Raw genomic sequence first — 17993 nt, 5'->3', positions numbered from 1 at the left:
ACACTTGGCAGTTCAATACTAGCCACTATACCAGGCTGTCTCTTCTGTTTATAAATAGGAGTAGATAACCTGCAGGTGCCAGTTATTTTTCTATATTTATTATGATCTATGGGATTTTAAATATATTACATTTATAAAACACTCATATACTGTGGTACCTCGGGTTCCATATGCTTCAGGTTACAGACTCCGCTAACCCAGAAATATTACCTTGGGTTAAGAACTTTGCTTCAAGATGAGAACAGAAATCGTGCTCTAGCGGCGCGGCAGCAACGGGAGACCCCCATTAGCTAAAGTGGTGCTTCAGGTTAAGAACAGACCTCCGGAACGAATTAAGTACTTAACCCGAGGTACCACTGTAAATTGTTCTTCTGCGATTTGATTTTGAATATATGCAAGAATGACCCTTTAAGCTATGCTGAGAACCCACCCCCCAAACAAGAAATCTGAACCGTTGCCTCAATCCAGACCTTAGCACATGTCAGCATTGTCTTATCTTTTAAGAGGACAGAATTTACGTCATCCTTGCAGCTGACTGAGAGTGTTTTAAAAGGGAGAATCTAAAAACAGCAAGTAGCAATGTGTTTTTTCTTCTCCTTTCAGCACCCTGTGTGGAGTGGAGGCAATTGAGCTTTATAACAATTCCCAAGGAACTGTTTCCTTTCCTGGGTGAGCTATTAAGTGTGCGTTTGTATCCATCTCTCCCAGCAGCACTCTGCACTTGCATGTATGAGCCTTGCATTCAGAGGGGAGTAATAGGAGAGGGAAACAATGGACCACGTATGTCAGAACTTCCTCGTAACAGAGGGGATGAGATGGGCACATACATTAAAATATTCCATGGACAAACTCTTCACTCCCATCCACTATGAAGCATGTTTGAACCTGAGATAAACTACTGTGATGGTGCTTTGAGAGATCTGTGTTCTTTTTGTTACTTGCTTTAAGTGAATTCTGTGACTCATTTCCCACAATTAAGCTGGCAGTGAGGATAAGCTGCTGACATAGTCCAAATAAAGAATAAGCAATCTCACTCCCTTTCTTGTATCCCTGCTGGAAATTTTGTGCCACATCTGGGCGAACTGTGCTTGCATTTTTTTAATGCTTTAGTTAATAACCATCTTGGAATGAATCATTAGTGACAGTTGGAGCAAATACGGCAATATTGACATGTTTATCTTGATCAGGTTTCAGAAGTTTTATTTTACATATTCCCTTGAGGGATAAACACCCGACAGGCAAGACCTGCTCATTTTTAAGCTCACACTGGGTCTGATACTTGGCAAAAGAGAAATGTCTTTCTGATGACTGGAAGCTTCCGGAAAGATGGATAACTTTTTCAGCTGGAAGTGAATTATTGAGTCATATTTTTATGGTTCAGAATATGGCAGTGAAAATCTTAGTTTTTGTTTTTTACTTGAAGGCTTGCTCTGATGTGTACCAAAGGTTTACAGTGCCAAAGACAATTAGAAAGCACTTATTTATACAGTGGTACCTTTGGTTAAGAATTTAATTTGTTCCGGAGGTCTGTTCTTAACCTGAAACTGTTCTTAACCTGAGACACCACTTTAGCTAATGGGGCCTCCCACTGCCACCGCGCCACCGGAGCACGTTTTCTGTTCTCATCCTGAAGCAAAGTTGTTAATCCGAGGTACTATTTCTGGGTTAGCGGAGTCTGTAAACTGAAGCGTATGTAACCCGAGGTACCACTGTATGTGAATTAATTGGTTGATGGCTTTAAAGCACAATCCTATCTACTCAGAACTCAGTAGGACTTACTCCTAGGTTAAGTGAGTACAAGGTCAGTAACTCAACTGACATGATTTTATAGACCAATTATGCTCAACATAACCCCGCCCCCCATAATAGTATGCAACAAAAACCACTGAATACCTATAGGTCTCATACATTTATCTGAACCAAATAAGATAATAGTAAGAGCCCTGTAGCTGCCTACAGGATTGCAGCCAAAGTCTGTAGTATTTTGTACAAAAACCTGGGAGTAATCCTTGTTGAACACCATGGGACTTGCACCTGAGTCAACAAGCATAGGGTTGCTCCAGAAGTGTGTGAACTAACCAGAGCTTGAATCAAGTTGCTTTTATGACTGGTGGCTTGTTTTCAGCTAGATGGAGTATTTTGTTGACATAGTTTTGAGTGCATGACCTCCACTGCCCTTATGAAGGCCAGATGACAAAAAATATCTTTTTATAGCTGTGGAGTTCTTGTTGTGACTAGAGCCTGTGAAGTAATAGCCATGTGTCTGAAGGAATTCATACAGCACCACCTACTGCTCCATCTTCAAATCTAGGCAATTCCATATGCAGCTGAGCCCTGTCTTATGTCCTGGTGTGGTCCATGTATCCATGTATTTCTCATTTTAAATGAGCTTGAAGCCCAGCTTTTCGACTCGATGCTTCCCCCCCCCCAATACAATATTATTTCATATCAGGGAATCGATCTTAAAGGGTGGCACTTTTTGTGGACTGGGGTGGTGCAAGGAGTCCCATCAATGGTAACTCGGGGGGGGGGGGGGAAAGCGCACTAATCTGAATTTATCACCTTATCTTTCCTGGTCCTAACTCCTCTTATTATGGGTCTTCACATCCAATGTCCCTTTAAAGGTAAAGGTAAAGGGACCCCTGACCATTAGGTCCAGTCGTGGCCGACTCTGGGGTTGCGGTGTTCATCTCGCTTTATTGGCCGAGGGACCAACGCCGTTTACCTTCCTGCTGGAGTGGTACCTATTTATCTACTTTCATTTTGATGTGCTTTCGAACTGCTAGGTTGGCAGGAGCAGGGACCGAGCAACGGGAGCTCACCCCATCGCGGGGATTCGAACCGCCGACCTTCTGATCGGCAAGTCCTAGGCTCTGTGGTTTAACCCACAGCGCCAACCACGTCCCTTTACGGCTGCATTATTCCTGCTTCATGGGGTCAGATCTTCACAACTGCACTTCTGCGCCTGAGCAACCACATAACTGTTATGGGGAAGAGCACTTTGCAAGTTCCCAGCAGCCCCAGGAAAGGCTCTAGAAATAATTGGGGGTGTTCTCCCTTGTAGTTCAGGGGTGTTGAACATCTGTGGCCCATCACCGAACCACTGCCCATACAGGATAGCAGAGCAGTACTTCTTTCTAACTTCACAAATGTGCTTCCTGGATTGTAGAAAAAATACATTTTTTTAATGCTAATATTTAAAAAGCTTTTCATATGGTTGTGCAACCAGATCACATTACCATAAAGCCATACTATGAATCCTATTTGTGTCTATTTTCTTCAGTCGAAAGCCTGCAGCTCGCTCCCAGCCTGTGCCGTACATTTGAAACAAAAAATTCCATTCGTTCTTTCTTTTTCTATATCTTTCAGAATTGTTGGGAAGTTTTCTCTCTAACTTGCACAAAATCCTCCTCTGAGATAGGACAGTAACACAGAAAGCTGGTCACCTTCTATTTGGCTGATCAAACTATCCGCAAAATACACAAAACAAAATTGCCTATTCAAAGTTGTGAAAGTCCACGGATGCTTTTCTTTGTACTAGTCATGAATGTGGAGAGTTTTCTATTATGCCTGCTCAGTACTGGTGGTTGAAGAACAAATGGGAAATGGAGAGAAAGGAAAAAGTGGATTCTGAGGATAGAATTTCAGCATCGGTGTGCTGAACCCCTGACATTTACTAAGGAACAACTGGTTCTGTGCTCCCTTCAGCCAGCTGACATTTGGGTTTTCAAAAGGCGAGCTACCTTCCTCTGTCAACTAGCTGGATTACTTTGTTCTCTGACACTAGACTCTTGAAGCTGACAATCTTCTTTTTACTCTGTGTTTTTCAGTCAATGTTGCTATGAAGAAAGAAGTCAGAGATGACTGATGTGGAGCCTGTGGTCACAGATTTTGCAGCCTCTGGACGGGCCGGTCGCCGAAATGCCTTACCAGACATTCTGGGTTCTTCCGCTGGTGCTGGAACATCGGACCTACCACACAAATTAGCTGAGCTCTCAATGTCTGAAGGTAATGCAGACAAAACGATTGAGAACAAGATGTTACCCCTCATTGATGGCCAAGGGTTGTACTATTTCCTAGCTAGTGACTGCCTATTGTACGGGCCAACTGGTACATGCTTGGACTACTGCACTGTGCTCTACGTGGGGCCATCCTTGAAGGTGACTCAGAAACTACAACTAATCTAGAATGTAGCAGCTAGACGGGTGACTGGGAGTGGCCACCGGAACCATATAACACCAGTCCGAAAGGAGCTACACTGGTTCCCAGTACATTCCCAAGCACAATTCAAAGTGTTGGTGCTGACCTTTAAAGCCCTAAATGGCCTCAGCCCTGTCTACGGGAAGGAGCATCTCTACCACTGTCATTCAGCCCAGACACTGAGTTCCAGCTCCGAGGGCCTTCTGGCAGTTTCCTCGCTGCAAAAACCAAAGTTACAGGGAACCAGGCAGAGGGCCTCCCATCAGATGTCAAGGAGATAAAGAACTACGCAACTTTTAGAAGACGTCTGAAGGTGGTCCTGCATTGGGAAGGTTTTAATGTTTGATATTTTATTATGCTTTTATATTTGTTGGAAGCTGCCCAGAGTGGCTGGGACAACCCAGCCAGATGGGCAGGGTATAAATAAGAATAAATTTATTTATTTATTTATTTTGGGTGCCAGAGGAACTCAAGAACTTCTGAAATGTATATCTTCACAACAACAAAAACAGCAACAGGCTACCTTCCATGTAGTATGTAATATATTCATGCTTTTTTCCTGCACCATGAAATTAGCATATCATCTCCATTATCCAAAGCTTTATTGTAGAACCTCCCAGATTCTCTGAATTCCGTATGGTCCAATATTAACATAATCCATTTTTAACTCGGAATTCTCTTCACCAAACCTCCTAACGATCAGAATGTTCAGGGTACATCTAACATGTTGTTTCTCTTTAGATGAAGGAGCTGCTGGCGGGGAAACGTCCTCTTCCAACACCACAACGGAAAATCAAGAAACGGAAGTGAAGAGCATGGATTCCTAATATTTGTGAAATGCTTGGTTTGTGGAGATCACCAACAGATTCCACTCCCAGCATATGCAAGACTCTGAAATACACAATACTTCAAACAGCTGGCAGACATGAATAAGGAGCTGTTGAAGGTTTTCAGTGGTGTTACTTAATCCATGAAATAACAAGTGATTTGTGTGCTATAGTCCACAGCCAATATCTGCAGAATGCATGTCAAGGTTTTAGATTTGTTTTCAGTCCTGTAACAAAATCAGCGCCAGCATATCCTCTCGGACACTGTGTAAATAATCAAATGCAACAACCACCCAAATACTTGATGCTGTTAAGTTGATCTCTTGGGGGCTTTTCAGAGGATAAATCCAAAACATTTCTATTTGTGTTTAACGTGAAACATTCCTAACCCTGATTGAGAGCCAGAGGCGCACTGTAAAAGATGTAGGGTTCACTGTGCTGCAGCAACGGAGCTTGACCAAGGCTTTAAAAAAGAAAGTAGAAAATGAATCCTGGGAGATGGGAGCTTCAGAGTGGAGCAGGAGAGCTCAAACTCCAGAAATAACAAAACATTTCTAAAAGCTGTAAAATGGTAGGGCACTGATGCAGGAAAGGCAGCCTTGCCAGTGTGCTTTTTGTTTTAAGAGGTCCCTAAGAACTCTCCTTGCAGCACTTCTGTAGTCCTGACAAAAGGAGCACTATCTAAAAACGTAAACAAATGAATAACATGGGAGCGGCCTTATACCAGACCAGATTATTTACCCATCTAACTCAGTTATTGTCTACATAGACTGGTAGCAGTGTTTATCAGTGTCTGGGGCAGAGATAGGGAGACAATAAATTGTACAACCCCACATTCACACAATGTTTCAGGAATGGGGAATGTTGGGCAGGCACCATTGTAGGAATGAAAAATCACGGGAGACGAGAGAGGCAGGTGTAACATGAGGCGTCTGTCTGGGCGGACCCTGAAAAGCCTCTTTTATTGAATATTACAAGCATTGCCACAGGTGTGCTTGTCGCTGATTGGTTGATACATAAGCATAAGGTGGGAATTACATGTGAGAGGTGTGGATTACATGTGATCATTTATCATTGATGGAGTAAAGGCTGGGAATCAGAGCTGGAATTAGACAGGCATGAAGCCTCCTAATTAAATTGTAACTAGAGATTAATATGGCACGAAACAATATAACAATCAAGTTCTGTAGAGGTGGTCAGCTAGGCATGGAGAGCAGGTACAGTTTGTTTTCCATGAGCTTAGGATGTCTGTTACTAATGATTGATCATAGCATGAAACAATGTAACAATCAAGTTCTGTAGATGTGGTCAGCTAGGCATGAAGAGCAGGTTCGTACAGTGTGTGCAAAAGCAGGGGAAAGCTTATAAGCAAGACTTTCTAGAATGCAAGAGAAAAGGTGCAAGGCTTCCCCAAAATGCAGCAAGTATGGGCAGAAGGAAAACTTCCCTTTACACCATGGGGACAATCTAGTAGGTGCCCATGGCTCTCATGCAAGCACAATTCACACAACAACAGCCATTGGCTGATGGGAGCTGTGTTCCACACAGCCGTCACCATGGCAATGGGCTGCTCTGAGTACCACATTTTCCTGGCCAGAGAATACAGAGTGTTCAGAACATGGAAGTATCTCTGAATCGTACGAAAGGTCTCTGGATCCCTTGTAACAATGGCACAAGTGTTGTGCTACTATCTGGAAAGGCCCTCCTTTCTTCATATCTAAAGTAACCTTTTCTCTCTTCCCCCAGCCCTATCCTTTTTTAATTTCTCCAGAATCCGAGGCTATATTAAGCCGTTTATTTTTGACATAGTAGGCTGTCTAATCTTTGGAGGAAATGGAATGCCACCTGTCTATAACCCCAGGATACCCTTTTGAAGTTTGGACTCTAGAGACGTCCTGGTATACAGAGGAAAATGAAAAACACCCTTTCCTCACTCCTTCAAAATGTCACAAGGCACTGAGATCACTTAGGATTTTAAAATCCTTTTGAGAGCATTCTGTGCTGCCCTTTCTCAAATCTGACTTATCCAGTGATCTCAACCTTCTGTGTATCCATAAGTTTCTAAAGTGAACTAGTGGCATTTGTAATTGATTTAAACTTTTATTTCATTTCAGCATGAAAAATGAAATTGGTTATCTCTTCTTTTGGTCTTTGTTTGTCTTTTGTCACTCGTGTCTTCACAAGACCAAGGGACGCAAACTTTTCACTTGAGTTAGGATGTGGGTTTATTAGCTCATAACTGATCCTGTTAAAATCAACATTCAAAGCATTTTCTTTCAATATATATTTTGCCTGTACCAAAGGATTGATTCACGTTTTATAATAAAGGTTGTATTTAAAATAAACTGCATATGTTATTTGTACAGCAATTCAAGAGCACACTTGTATGAATTCTTGCACCCATAGCAGTATATTTTTGGATGGGGTACCATCCAACTTTGTTATTTGCTCTAGCATCAGAAGTTGTTGTTGCTGGCATCCATCTGTCTTGGGAGACAATGGAAGAGTGTACCTTTGGGGTAAAGTCAAACCATTGGAGAGTTACAGCACCTGCTGTGGCTGTAGAGACCAATACGGGAGAGACATGTTTTATTGCAGGTGGGGCAGATGAAGGCATCCAGTTCCGCTGTTACAGATGTTTCTTCTCTCTGTATTCCTTCCAGCAGTGATTCCTCCTCTGGTCACTGCTGTGGATACACAGCCTGACTATCTGTCTCCAGGCACTGCCAAAGATGCCTTGGGTAATGAGTTGCAAAATGTAGGGGGTTGTACAGTTGTGCCAATAATTGCCATCATTACCACATGCCATGCATCAGCATCAGACAGAACTATCATGTAATACAGAAATTAGAAACAGGCAAGATGATCACGATCCTTCCTTGCCAAGAATTGACCTGAGTGGAAGTTTGGCTATCAGCTAGAAAAAATAATGTATACATCAGATACCTAGCAATTGCTTGTTGCTATAGGCCTTTCAAGTGACAAGTCAGCAAAGCAGAATTTTCTCACTTGTTAGGAACACAGGGAATGGCCTGAGGATCAGTCAGATCATTGGTTCATCTACTGTAGCTCAGTATTGTTCAGGGAGGCCTGTGGCATCATTTGACTGCACCCAGTCTCTTGATAAGAAGATTGCGTGCAGCTCCAGCATACCTTGGTCTCTGCTGCAAAAAACATTATGTGATAGGGAAATGGGTTTCTCCTCCCCTCTATTTCACACCACAGATGCTGCATTCATCCTTCTATGCTCCACGACAAGTCTGTAGCAATTTGCACCAAATGTTGTGGCCTGCCTCTGGGCAGGATTCAGCTGAGTTGTGTGCATGGAAAAAGGCCTGCTTGCACAATGAGACTTTCTCCCCCTCTTCCCCCCTGTGTGCCCCCCAAGTCTATTCTGGAGGGTTGAGGGGTAAACCAGAACAAGTTTAGGAGAAACTCAGGGAATAGAGGAGGGGAAAGTCTCATTGTGCAAGCGAACCTCATTCCATGTGCACATACCCCACTTGGTACTACACTGTGTTCCACCCAGTGCTGGATTGATGTATAAGCTAAACAAGCTATAGCTTAGGGCCCCACTCTCTTGGGGGCCCCCAAAAAAATTAAAGAAAAAAACTGGATGTACATTTCCAAAACATAAGATAAAAATAAAACAAAACATACAGCAACAGTGTTTTGTGTTGGGTAGGCTCCTATTTGTTATGTACCTATTAGGTTCATAAATTACCATATATCATATATTCAACACAAACAACAGTGACAATTTGTTGTTGACAAAGGACAGCTGGACGTATAAAGGGCCCCATTACCTTCAGTAGCTTAGGGCCTCAGCAAACCTAAACCCAGCCCTGGTTCCACCCCACTGAGTCCCACATTTGGCGGAGGGGGGGGGGTAATTGAAATGTTTGATAGTGGTAGATACTACAGTATTCTGATAATGCTTTCCTACAGGTAAAGGTAAATGCTTTTCTGCAATTCACTCAGAAAGGTCACATTTCCTCATCACATGCAAGTCAATCATGTCCTGGATGTCAGTGATTCTGCAACTATTTTCCAAAGCTAAATGTGATGAACTGGAGTGTACGTATATGTTACCTTAATGTTGCAAAATATGAAAACCATTCTGCAAAGTCTTTTACACTTTTACTTGTTTCCAAAGTTCTTTACAAGCTGTAAAGTTCCAAGATAAGGTGAAGGGGCCGCAAAGAACAGACAAAGTTGTTATTGCTTGCTGCAAGCAGTAGATGGCACTCTGCACCCATTTGAAGTGAAACATGCTACCATTTAATGTCCTGCAGCCTAAGCTGTTCCAGGCCTTCAGCTCAATAAGGCTTGTGTTAGCTGAACTTTTGAGGAACAGAACCTGTCTTGGACATGGATTTTCCTCTCTGCACAGTACTTCCGAACACACAGAAACTCCTATGCAAACTGCATTATGGTTTGATGATAAAGTCGTAGACTAGCAATGCACTTCACACTATTGAGCTGTGGGGAACACATGCTACACAGCTAGAATATATTATTTATTAATACATTTTTATGACACCTCCCACACTGGTCTCAAGGGAGTGTACAAAAGTTTTAAAATAACATAACATTACAACTGCAATGCAGTTTAAAACACAGCTCATAACAGCAAGAGTAAAGGAAAAGCAATTATAACAATGTAACAGCAAAGGCTGGGGGTAGGGAATACAAGTAATGTTTTTAGAAGACACTTAAACATCAAGGGTTGTCTGAGCTGGGAGAGAAGATGATCTCAAGAGAAAGGGAGTCACCACATACCATCTCATGCCAGGACACTCTGGGAAGAAGAGGGTATGAGAAAAACTGGATTGAGGGAGCAAAAAGTGTGGGAAGGCAGTGATTTGGAGGAAAACGTCATAATGGCAGTAGAAAATTGCTGGCGGTACAAGAAGCTTACTATCCACATTAAATGGCAGTATGGATAAGCCAAATAGTAATCTAGCCTTCTGAGTCCTTGGAATTTCACCGGGTCCATGGAATTTCACCGTCAGATAGCTGTGTACACAGGATTTGATCATTTCTAAAGAGTTTAGGAGACCTTATCACAGCGGAAAGATTAAGGCAGATTCCTGCAACTATTTGTCTCTTGAGAAATTTCCATTATGGCCCTAGTTCTATCAAAAAGGATGCTTTCAAATGGTGGACGTGCTTAGATAGTAAAGAGATACAGAGCCATGCCTCTTTTTGACCATTCAATGGGTGGGGGAGAAATGAAACCAGCCCCAAAGTTGGCCACCTAACAGTAAGGTCAGAGGAGTGCTGTGAGCTCCTCCTGGGATTGCGTGCTTGCCCCCCAACATTTCTCCGATGAAAATAGAGACGTCCTAAGGAAAAGTGGGACATTCCTGGATCAGATCAGAAACTGTGACAGCTTCTGTAAATCTGAGACTGTCCTTGGAAAATAGGGACACTTGGAGGGTCTGTTGCATGTCTGTGCGGGAGGAGGGGCTTAGTTATTTATTTTTAAATACTTTTACATTGCCTTCCATTAAAAATAAATCTCAAGGCAATTCACAATAAAACAGTAAAAATATAGTAAAAGCAACAGAATCCCAGTAAATTCAGCACCCTACACCACAGCATCAACTAGCTTAAAATGGATAAAGTACGGTAACTCTGGGGCAGCTGTTCCTGCATAGCAAAAGTGTCGCTCCAGTTCTCTTGATTTCCTTTGGTGATTGGAAGAAGAAGCCATTGGATTTGTTATCCCTGAATGCCATGTTCGTATGTGCAAGGTATGACAATGGTGGGAAGCATATACCCAATACTGCCACAGTGGCTATCTACCTAGCAATTTAGGAAGCTGCTTCATCCTGAGTCAGGCCATTAATCCATCCAGCTCAGTATAGTGACTTGCAGTGGCTTTCTAGGATTGCAGACGAGAGACTGTTCTACTGGGAGATGCCGGGGATAAAATCTGGGAACTTCTGCATGCAAAGGAGATGCTCTGCCACTGAGCTAGGACCTTCCCCAAAATTATTGCTACAAACATAGGAAACTGCCTTATGGTCCATCTAACTCAGTATTGTCAGCGCTGACTTGCAGCAGTCTTCCAGGGTTTCAGGTGAGGTTCTCACCTAACCCTTGCTTGGAGATACTTAAAGCTGACACCTTTCGAATGCATGTGCTTTGTCAATGAAGTACAGAGTTATTGCATGTTTACTTGGTGACCCATACTTCTGCAGGTAAGGGCGGGGGAAGCATTCAGTGTTAAGTCACAGATCTTTGGGCCTGTCTCTAATTCAGAGTCAGAAAAAAATATTTTGTGTGCACTGTGTTAAGTGACATTGTTGTAACAATATTTTATACTATATCTCACTTCTTAAATACCCTCCATTTTCCTTCGGGAAACAATGTCGCCTTAGTCAGTGTATATTACCCCACCTATTGATATATTTAATTCCTTTTTAGCATGGGTTGGGGGAGAGGATGGGTGGGCAGATATGCTAATTCTACCTTTCATACTTTCCCCTTTTTAGGGAACAAGGGGTTAATCCCTGGTTTTCTTTGCAAGACAAATAACAGCCCAGTGTCTTTTTAAAATCTTCACCAGCATATAGAGTTTCAGTGGAAACTAATCTGAATGTCTTATTGTGTGGCTCTCCCTTTTGAGGCCGCCACCTCCCTGTGCCAAGTTTTCAAACACAACTTAAAAGACCCTCATACATTTTTACATTCCCCTCACTCACAGAAGAGCCTCTTCTGCTCACTCCCCTGATTTCCAATCTGAATAGGATGTCTAGTCCAACCAGCTCTGTTGACCCAGTGGCCTGATCCAATCATCTAACAGACTGGAAACCTTCCTCCCCCCCCCCCTTTACTCTGCCTCAAAGGAGCAATGAGGAGGCCTGGGTGGAGCCTCCAATTTAAGTTATTTTCGAGTTTGCATGCCTCTTCTCTCAGTAAAGAAGGGGCTGAGCTGGAGTGAAGGTGCAAGATTCTAACACAGGAATAGTAACACCTGCTCTCGCACCAGCAGTTGTCTATCCCTCTCATTCAACAGCTAAAATGGTCGAGGCATTCTGTGCTACCTGGAAGCTGATTGACAGCCAGAACTTTGATGAGTACATGAAGGCGCTGGGTATGTAGAAGTAACTGCTTAAGCCAGGTCATCCTAGGTAATCTACTCATGCGGTTTGTGACTGTTTCTTCTTTAGCACAGTTATAGAGTTTGGGATTTTGCAGCGTGCTAACCCATTACAGCGATGTAAGTCTTGTGATACTGACCGAAAAATGATTTTAATATTTTAAATAAGCATGCATTGCCACAGGGAAGATGAACTAATTTAGACCGGTATGAACTAATCCACAAATGCTTGAATTTAAGTACCGGTAAATGCTGTTTGCAAGTCTAAATATGCTTGTGAAGAAGTAAGTCTGAATGAACTAAGGCTGAGATTCTAAGCATGTATGGTTGGAAGTGCACTTATATTTATTAAATCAAGTGGATTTGCTTCAAAGAAAATATAGTTAGGATTGGGGGGGGGTAAATGTACATAGATATCATTTGAAGGCATGTTACTCCCAAGTAAATATTTTCAGGAATCTTAGCCTAACAATATGATACCCAAGCACACTTATTAAAAAGTTCCATTGGAAATTAATGGACTAAAATGCTCATCACAGTAAATATTTGAGCATAATAGAATTGGAAACAAAATTCTCTTTCAGTATAGCTGTTGTGGGAACTGTTTTGTGTGTGAATTAAAAAGCAGCTGAGGAACAATGAGGGTGCACTGGCTCAACTCTGTAATGGACGGCCCATGCTTTGTCTCGCTTTATTTTTTGTGGAAAATAAATGATATCTGTTGCAGTAGGAAAGGCAAAAATAAACCTGGTGCTGATTAGAGCAAAAATGTCATCTGTGTGAGCAAAATGCAGCAGTCAGTAGACAAGGTAATGAATTGCATCACTGATGCTTCTATATCCTCATCATTGCTTTTCAGTGAGCTAGCTCAAGCGAGTATTGGAAGAGGGGGAAATCTCCATGTGCATAGACAACTATGCAATGAGTTGCAAAGTAGATGACTGAACAGACAAATAAAATTCATGAGATCTTCTCCTTTGCAGGTTGACTCTCATGTACGTCCCACGTAACTGCACCTAGGATTGCAGACTTAACATTCACATCTTTATTACAATCACTTTATCTTGATTCGGTGTAATCTCTTGCACAATTCTGATTTTGTGAGCAGTCTTGAACAGACCAATGGAATGGTGAGATGTAAATACAATAAATACGTAAGCAGAAGGAGATCTAAGTACTTCACTGGGATGGATCTAAGCCAAGGCTGGATGGCTGGATGCCATGAGTGCTGTAGTTGCATTCTGCACTGATTCTACACTGAGCAGGGAACCGGACTAGATGATTGTAAAATTCCTTTGCTTCTAGGGGAAACATGATTTTTTGAATGGGGCGGCAAGACCTCCTCCCCTTCAGAATCCAATATATAAAATAACCCAGTTTCATTATTTTCATTTTAAATTCTTTTCAAAATCTTAGGAGTTGGCTTTGCTACTCGCCAAGTTGGGAATGTGACCAAACCAACTGTGATCATCTGCCAGGAAGGAGGCAAGGTGGTGATCAGAACCCAGAGTACCTTCAAGAACACAGAAATCAGCTTCAACCTGGGAGAAGAATTTGATGAAACTACTGCTGATGACAGGAACTGCAAAGTAAGTAAGAAACAGCTTGAGCTGCCGCAGAGACTTTTTTTTTTAAAAAAGCTAATCTTTCAGAATTGACAGGAAGTAAAAGAATACATATATTTTTTGTCTGTTACTGATGGGAGCACTAAGTAAATTTTAAGCAGGGCTGTTTTTAGCCAGAACTCACCAGAACTCAGTTCCAGCACTTCTCAGGTAGGCCCCATTGCTATTATAAGAGAACAAGGGAGGTGTTCTTGGCGAGTTCTGACAACCTTCTTTTAAAGAAAAATAGCACTGGTTTTAAGGAAGGCATGAAATAAAGAATGATTGATTTGAACTTATTCAGCACACTGAAACAATGAGGTTATAGGGTTTTATTAAATTTTTGGGCCATCTAAGTTATGACACAAAGCACACCTACTTGGAAGATCTTTTCAAACCAATGAGATCTGGTTCTAAATAAATGCATTCAGTATAGGGATGTGATCATATACTTGCCTTTCATCTTTTCCAATGCCTCTGGGAGTGGCATCACCCCCTTAGCAGAGATCTCTGGGCATGGAAGGTAGGCATAATGTATCTGAAGAACATTCATGACTCCATTATGCATCACCCCATGACTATGTCTCAAATGGCCCAGAATCTGCTGGATAATAATGGGTCCTTGTTCTGTTCCAGAAATGCTTCTGTTCTGATCAGAACCTGTGTTCTTGACTTGAGATCAAACTCCACGTTAGTATTTAGCAATCTGACTTTTAGAGTGAAGGATTTCAACTAAACATTGAATCCATTTACTGAATGATGTTAATCACACCCAGAGAAGACCCACTGAAATCAAGAAACTGAAATGTAAGTCCACTGATTTCAGTGAGCCTACACTGAGTATGACTTGGTTGGATTACATCTATTACAATTCACTGAAATGTGTGAATGGTCCCTACACCTGGTCAAATATGAATTCTGGTACAGCTTTATTTGAACCAACTACGCATATAAGAATCAAATTATTTTTTATATACAGTATGCATTTTATTACTGAGCTGTTTTTAACTGTATTGTTACCAAGTTCATTGATTTGAAATAAATTCTTCAGACTAATAATTCAGAGATTTACACATGTGATTAATTTTTCCATTGATAATAAAGAGATTTTGAAAGTCCTTAACTGTGACTAGATGGGCTCAGAATTATTTGGATAAACTTAATGTGTGTTCTTTATACCCACAGTCAGTGGTGACCATGGATGGTGATAAGTTAGTTCATGTACAGAAATGGGATGGCAAAGAGACAAACTTCGTTAGAGAAATCAAAGATGGTAAAATGGTCATGGTAAGTAAATAAAGGTTTATTGAGGCTATATATGCTCATGTTGATAACACTATGAGGTCTTATGTCTCAAACTTTCTGATAATTCTGCCCCCCCCTCTTCTGACCACTTATAAAGAACATGTTTAGCAGAAGTAACACCTGCAGTTCCAATGTTAATAATAAACTAAGCTGATAATAAACATTTTAAAAAACAGTCAAGGTCTAGCCATCTTACTTCTGAGTAGACATGGTTAGGATTGTGCAGTAAGTCCTACTTAATGCACTGGGGTTTACTCCCAGCTGACTAAGATTAGGATTGCAACCTCAGCTGGAAGTTAGTTGGGAATGTTCTAACAATTCCTCTTCCTGCCGTCACATATTGGCAGAAAATCCATGACTTTCTTCTTCGGACATCTAATGAGAATTCTCAACATATCATTGAAAGGTCTGTAAAGAGGCTTTCTCTTCTATTATTCTTCATTCCTTGGTTTCCCTTGAATTTGCATTTTGTTCCATATCTTCTTTCAAACCTTAATGGTTTTCAAAACCTGCAGTAGTACATTCTAATGTGAACATCTTTGCCCTTGGTAAAATGGTTATTGGCTCGAACCACATTGTGCAATATACTGATGAAATAAATCATAATGCAGTATATTGATAAGGTAATATACTACGCAGGAGGTCCCTCCTCCTTCCCTGTTTGCACAATTTTTGAACATAAGAGCTGGCTGGATCAGGCTGGCCCATCTAGTGCACTATCCTGCTCTCACAGTGGCCAACCAGTTGCCTGTGGGAAGCCTGCAAGCAGGCTAATTTTTGCAACAATGGCTTCTTGAAGAATCACAGGATCCACATGGCGCTTTGTGTTATGTCCAAATGGCACATACCAGTCCTAATCACCCCATCTCTCCTTGAATTTGCAGACTCTTACCTTTGGTGATATTGTTGCTGTTCGTCAGTATGAAAAAGCATAGAAATGTCCATCTCTTGTTGGAGTTTGTATGAAGAACTGTCTTCAGACTATCATCTCTGAAATGAGCAATGCTGACATGGAAGGAAAACCAAGTGCTAGTTTGTTTTTTACCTGTATATCATCAAATTGGCAAACTCTTGCTCTGTAAAATGGCAGCAGTAAAACTTTGCAATAAATTTCTGAAATTCTTGCTTGTCTACTTAAGGATTCCAATAATATTTAACACTTCAAACGAAACTGAGACCAAGAGAATCTTCGGGCTTCATACTAATGGCACAGTTCAGTGGAAATAATTTTGGTGGGATAGCCCTTTTACTCAATAGTTGATCACAGGGAGGGACAAACTACATGTTACTCACCCCACTCCATCTGTCTTTAAAACATATACATATTCTCTTACATGAACATCTATATATTTTCTGTTACTCATACACATGCCAAGTGTGGGATACCTTTGGCCCTCCAGATGTTGCAGGATTACATCTCCCATTATCCCTGGCCTTTGGCCATACCTGATGGGAACTGTAGTTCAGCAACATCTGGAGGATCAAAGGCTCTCAATCCCTGTGGCATATGCTTAAATCTCACCTGCAAAATACTGGGGACACACAATCCATATTATAAAAGAAAAGAGATTAAATTCCAGTTTCTATTACCAATATCCCATCTTATCAAACTTCCCTATGGGATTTTATATGTAGTTATACATCCATATACACAGAGGCTACTGTGTTCTGGCCGATGCACATGGGGAACTTGCAGTCCTCTCCATGATCATGGCTATTTCTAAAATGCTGCTGTGGTTTTGAAAGGTGAGGTCATCATGCACCACTGCAAGAAGTAATTTGATGGTGTATGAATTTATTGTTCACAACTTCATAAGCTGCAACGATTCTGGACGTTTATAGAATCCCAAAGCTTGTAGCACACATCCTAAGTGGCAGAATTGTAAAAGCCAAAGTGTACTCAAGATTGGGTAAATGCTTTATCATGGTTGTGTATATTTAGAGGTCCTTGTCTCTAAAGATCTAACAAGAATAAAAATGGTCCTCTCCAGCAATCTTGACAGGCGCCCAAGAGCTGTAGTTATTTCTGCTTAACTAAGGGAAGATGAAATAGAGAATCCACGAAACATACAAGAAAGGCACCATATCGATCAATTCATAGTTGTAAGGCATGAGAAAAAGCTAAGTTAGGTAGTGCAGCATTTACATGTGTGGTGCGTGGGGAACACAGTTGAATACCCTTTGAGAAGGTAAGTTTAGTTCAGGGGAGTGCCTATGCTCTTCAGATGTTGCAGGACTACAGCTCCCATCATTCCTCCCCATTGGCCATGCTGCTGGGGTTGATGGGAGTCAGAGTCCAACAACATCTGCAAGTCCACAGGCTCCGCACGTTGGTTTAATTGATGGTTCCCTCTGCACATTATTAAAAGGTTGGTGTCTGGAGAACACACATTACTTCTGTCATCCCCCAAGGATGCTTTGGGGGAACATTTTTGATTGGATGGGAAGTTATATTCATAAAGCCAATGCTGAGAAGAAATGACCACCCAGTCTAAACAACTCTCTTTGGTATTGGTTCCATCCAGACAGAATCATAAACAGCTTTGGAGACAACTGGACTGAATCTGCCGTGGTGGGGAGTGATGAAAGTGTTGAAGTCAAACCTTTTCTTTGTCTTAGGGTTTTAAAATACTCCAGCATTCATCCAACAATCTTCTGTGCATGGGTGCTGAGCTTGCACTTGAACTGGTTTGGCTCCTTATTCATTAACACATGAATTTAAATGTATTTATTTATCCAATTTAACAAGCCAAAGATACTACACTGAGTGTAGTGCCCATTTTATATTTTCTTTGCCACCAATTTGAAATATGTGCAGACTATTACTTATTACAGCAGCACATGAGAACCAAAGCAGCTTACACTGCTGACAACTCATTCCATCCTTTTATTTCATCGTATACTTGAACTCAGAGCCATCCTATAAAGCGAAAGCTGTTGTGCCGG

The 17993-nt window shown here is 41.5% G+C and overlaps 2 protein-coding genes across 2 annotated transcripts in view; both read left to right on the top strand.

The window, feature by feature from the left end:
- The window catches only part of PKIB (cAMP-dependent protein kinase inhibitor beta), a 36643-nt gene extending 30734 nt beyond the window's left edge, over positions 1-5909 (top strand). The window contains exons 2-3 of the mRNA XM_082216200.1: positions 3831-4008; positions 4942-5909. Of these exons, the coding sequence (XP_082072326.1) occupies positions 3861-4008; positions 4942-5027 (234 nt within the window). The 5' untranslated portion in view covers positions 3831-3860 and the 3' untranslated portion in view covers positions 5028-5909. The remainder of the gene's footprint in view (positions 1-3830; positions 4009-4941) is intronic.
- Positions 5910-11925: 6016 nt separating this feature from the next.
- FABP7 (fatty acid binding protein 7) lies at positions 11926-16171 on the top strand. Its single transcript, XM_082218466.1, has 4 exons — positions 11926-12132; positions 13555-13727; positions 14928-15029; positions 15932-16171. The coding sequence occupies exons 1-4, from the start codon at positions 12060-12062 to the stop codon at positions 15980-15982; spliced, it is 399 nt and encodes a 132-aa protein (XP_082074592.1). The 5' UTR covers positions 11926-12059; the 3' UTR covers positions 15983-16171.
- Positions 16172-17993: the final 1822 nt, after the last annotated feature.

The sequence above is a fragment of the Podarcis vaucheri genome (assembly GCF_965113315.1).
Source record: "Podarcis vaucheri genome assembly, chromosome: 3".
NCBI classification, from domain to species: domain Eukaryota; kingdom Metazoa; phylum Chordata; class Lepidosauria; order Squamata; family Lacertidae; genus Podarcis; species Podarcis vaucheri.
Note: the sequence above shows the minus strand (reverse complement) of the source record. Positions and strands in the feature narration are given on the sequence as shown.

Bases quoted from the DNA above. Each gene is read 5' to 3' on its own strand.
- FABP7 (XM_082218466.1), top strand. From the start codon at position 12,060: ATGGTCGAGGCATTCTGTGCTACCTGGAAGCTGATTGACAGCCAGAAC. The intron at 12,133-13,554 runs GTATGTAGAAGT...TCAAAATCTTAG, and splicing joins TGAGTACATGAAGGCGCTGG to GAGTTGGCTTTGCTACTCGC. The intron at 15,030-15,931 runs GTAAGTAAATAA...TTGAATTTGCAG, and splicing joins AAGATGGTAAAATGGTCATG to ACTCTTACCTTTGGTGATAT.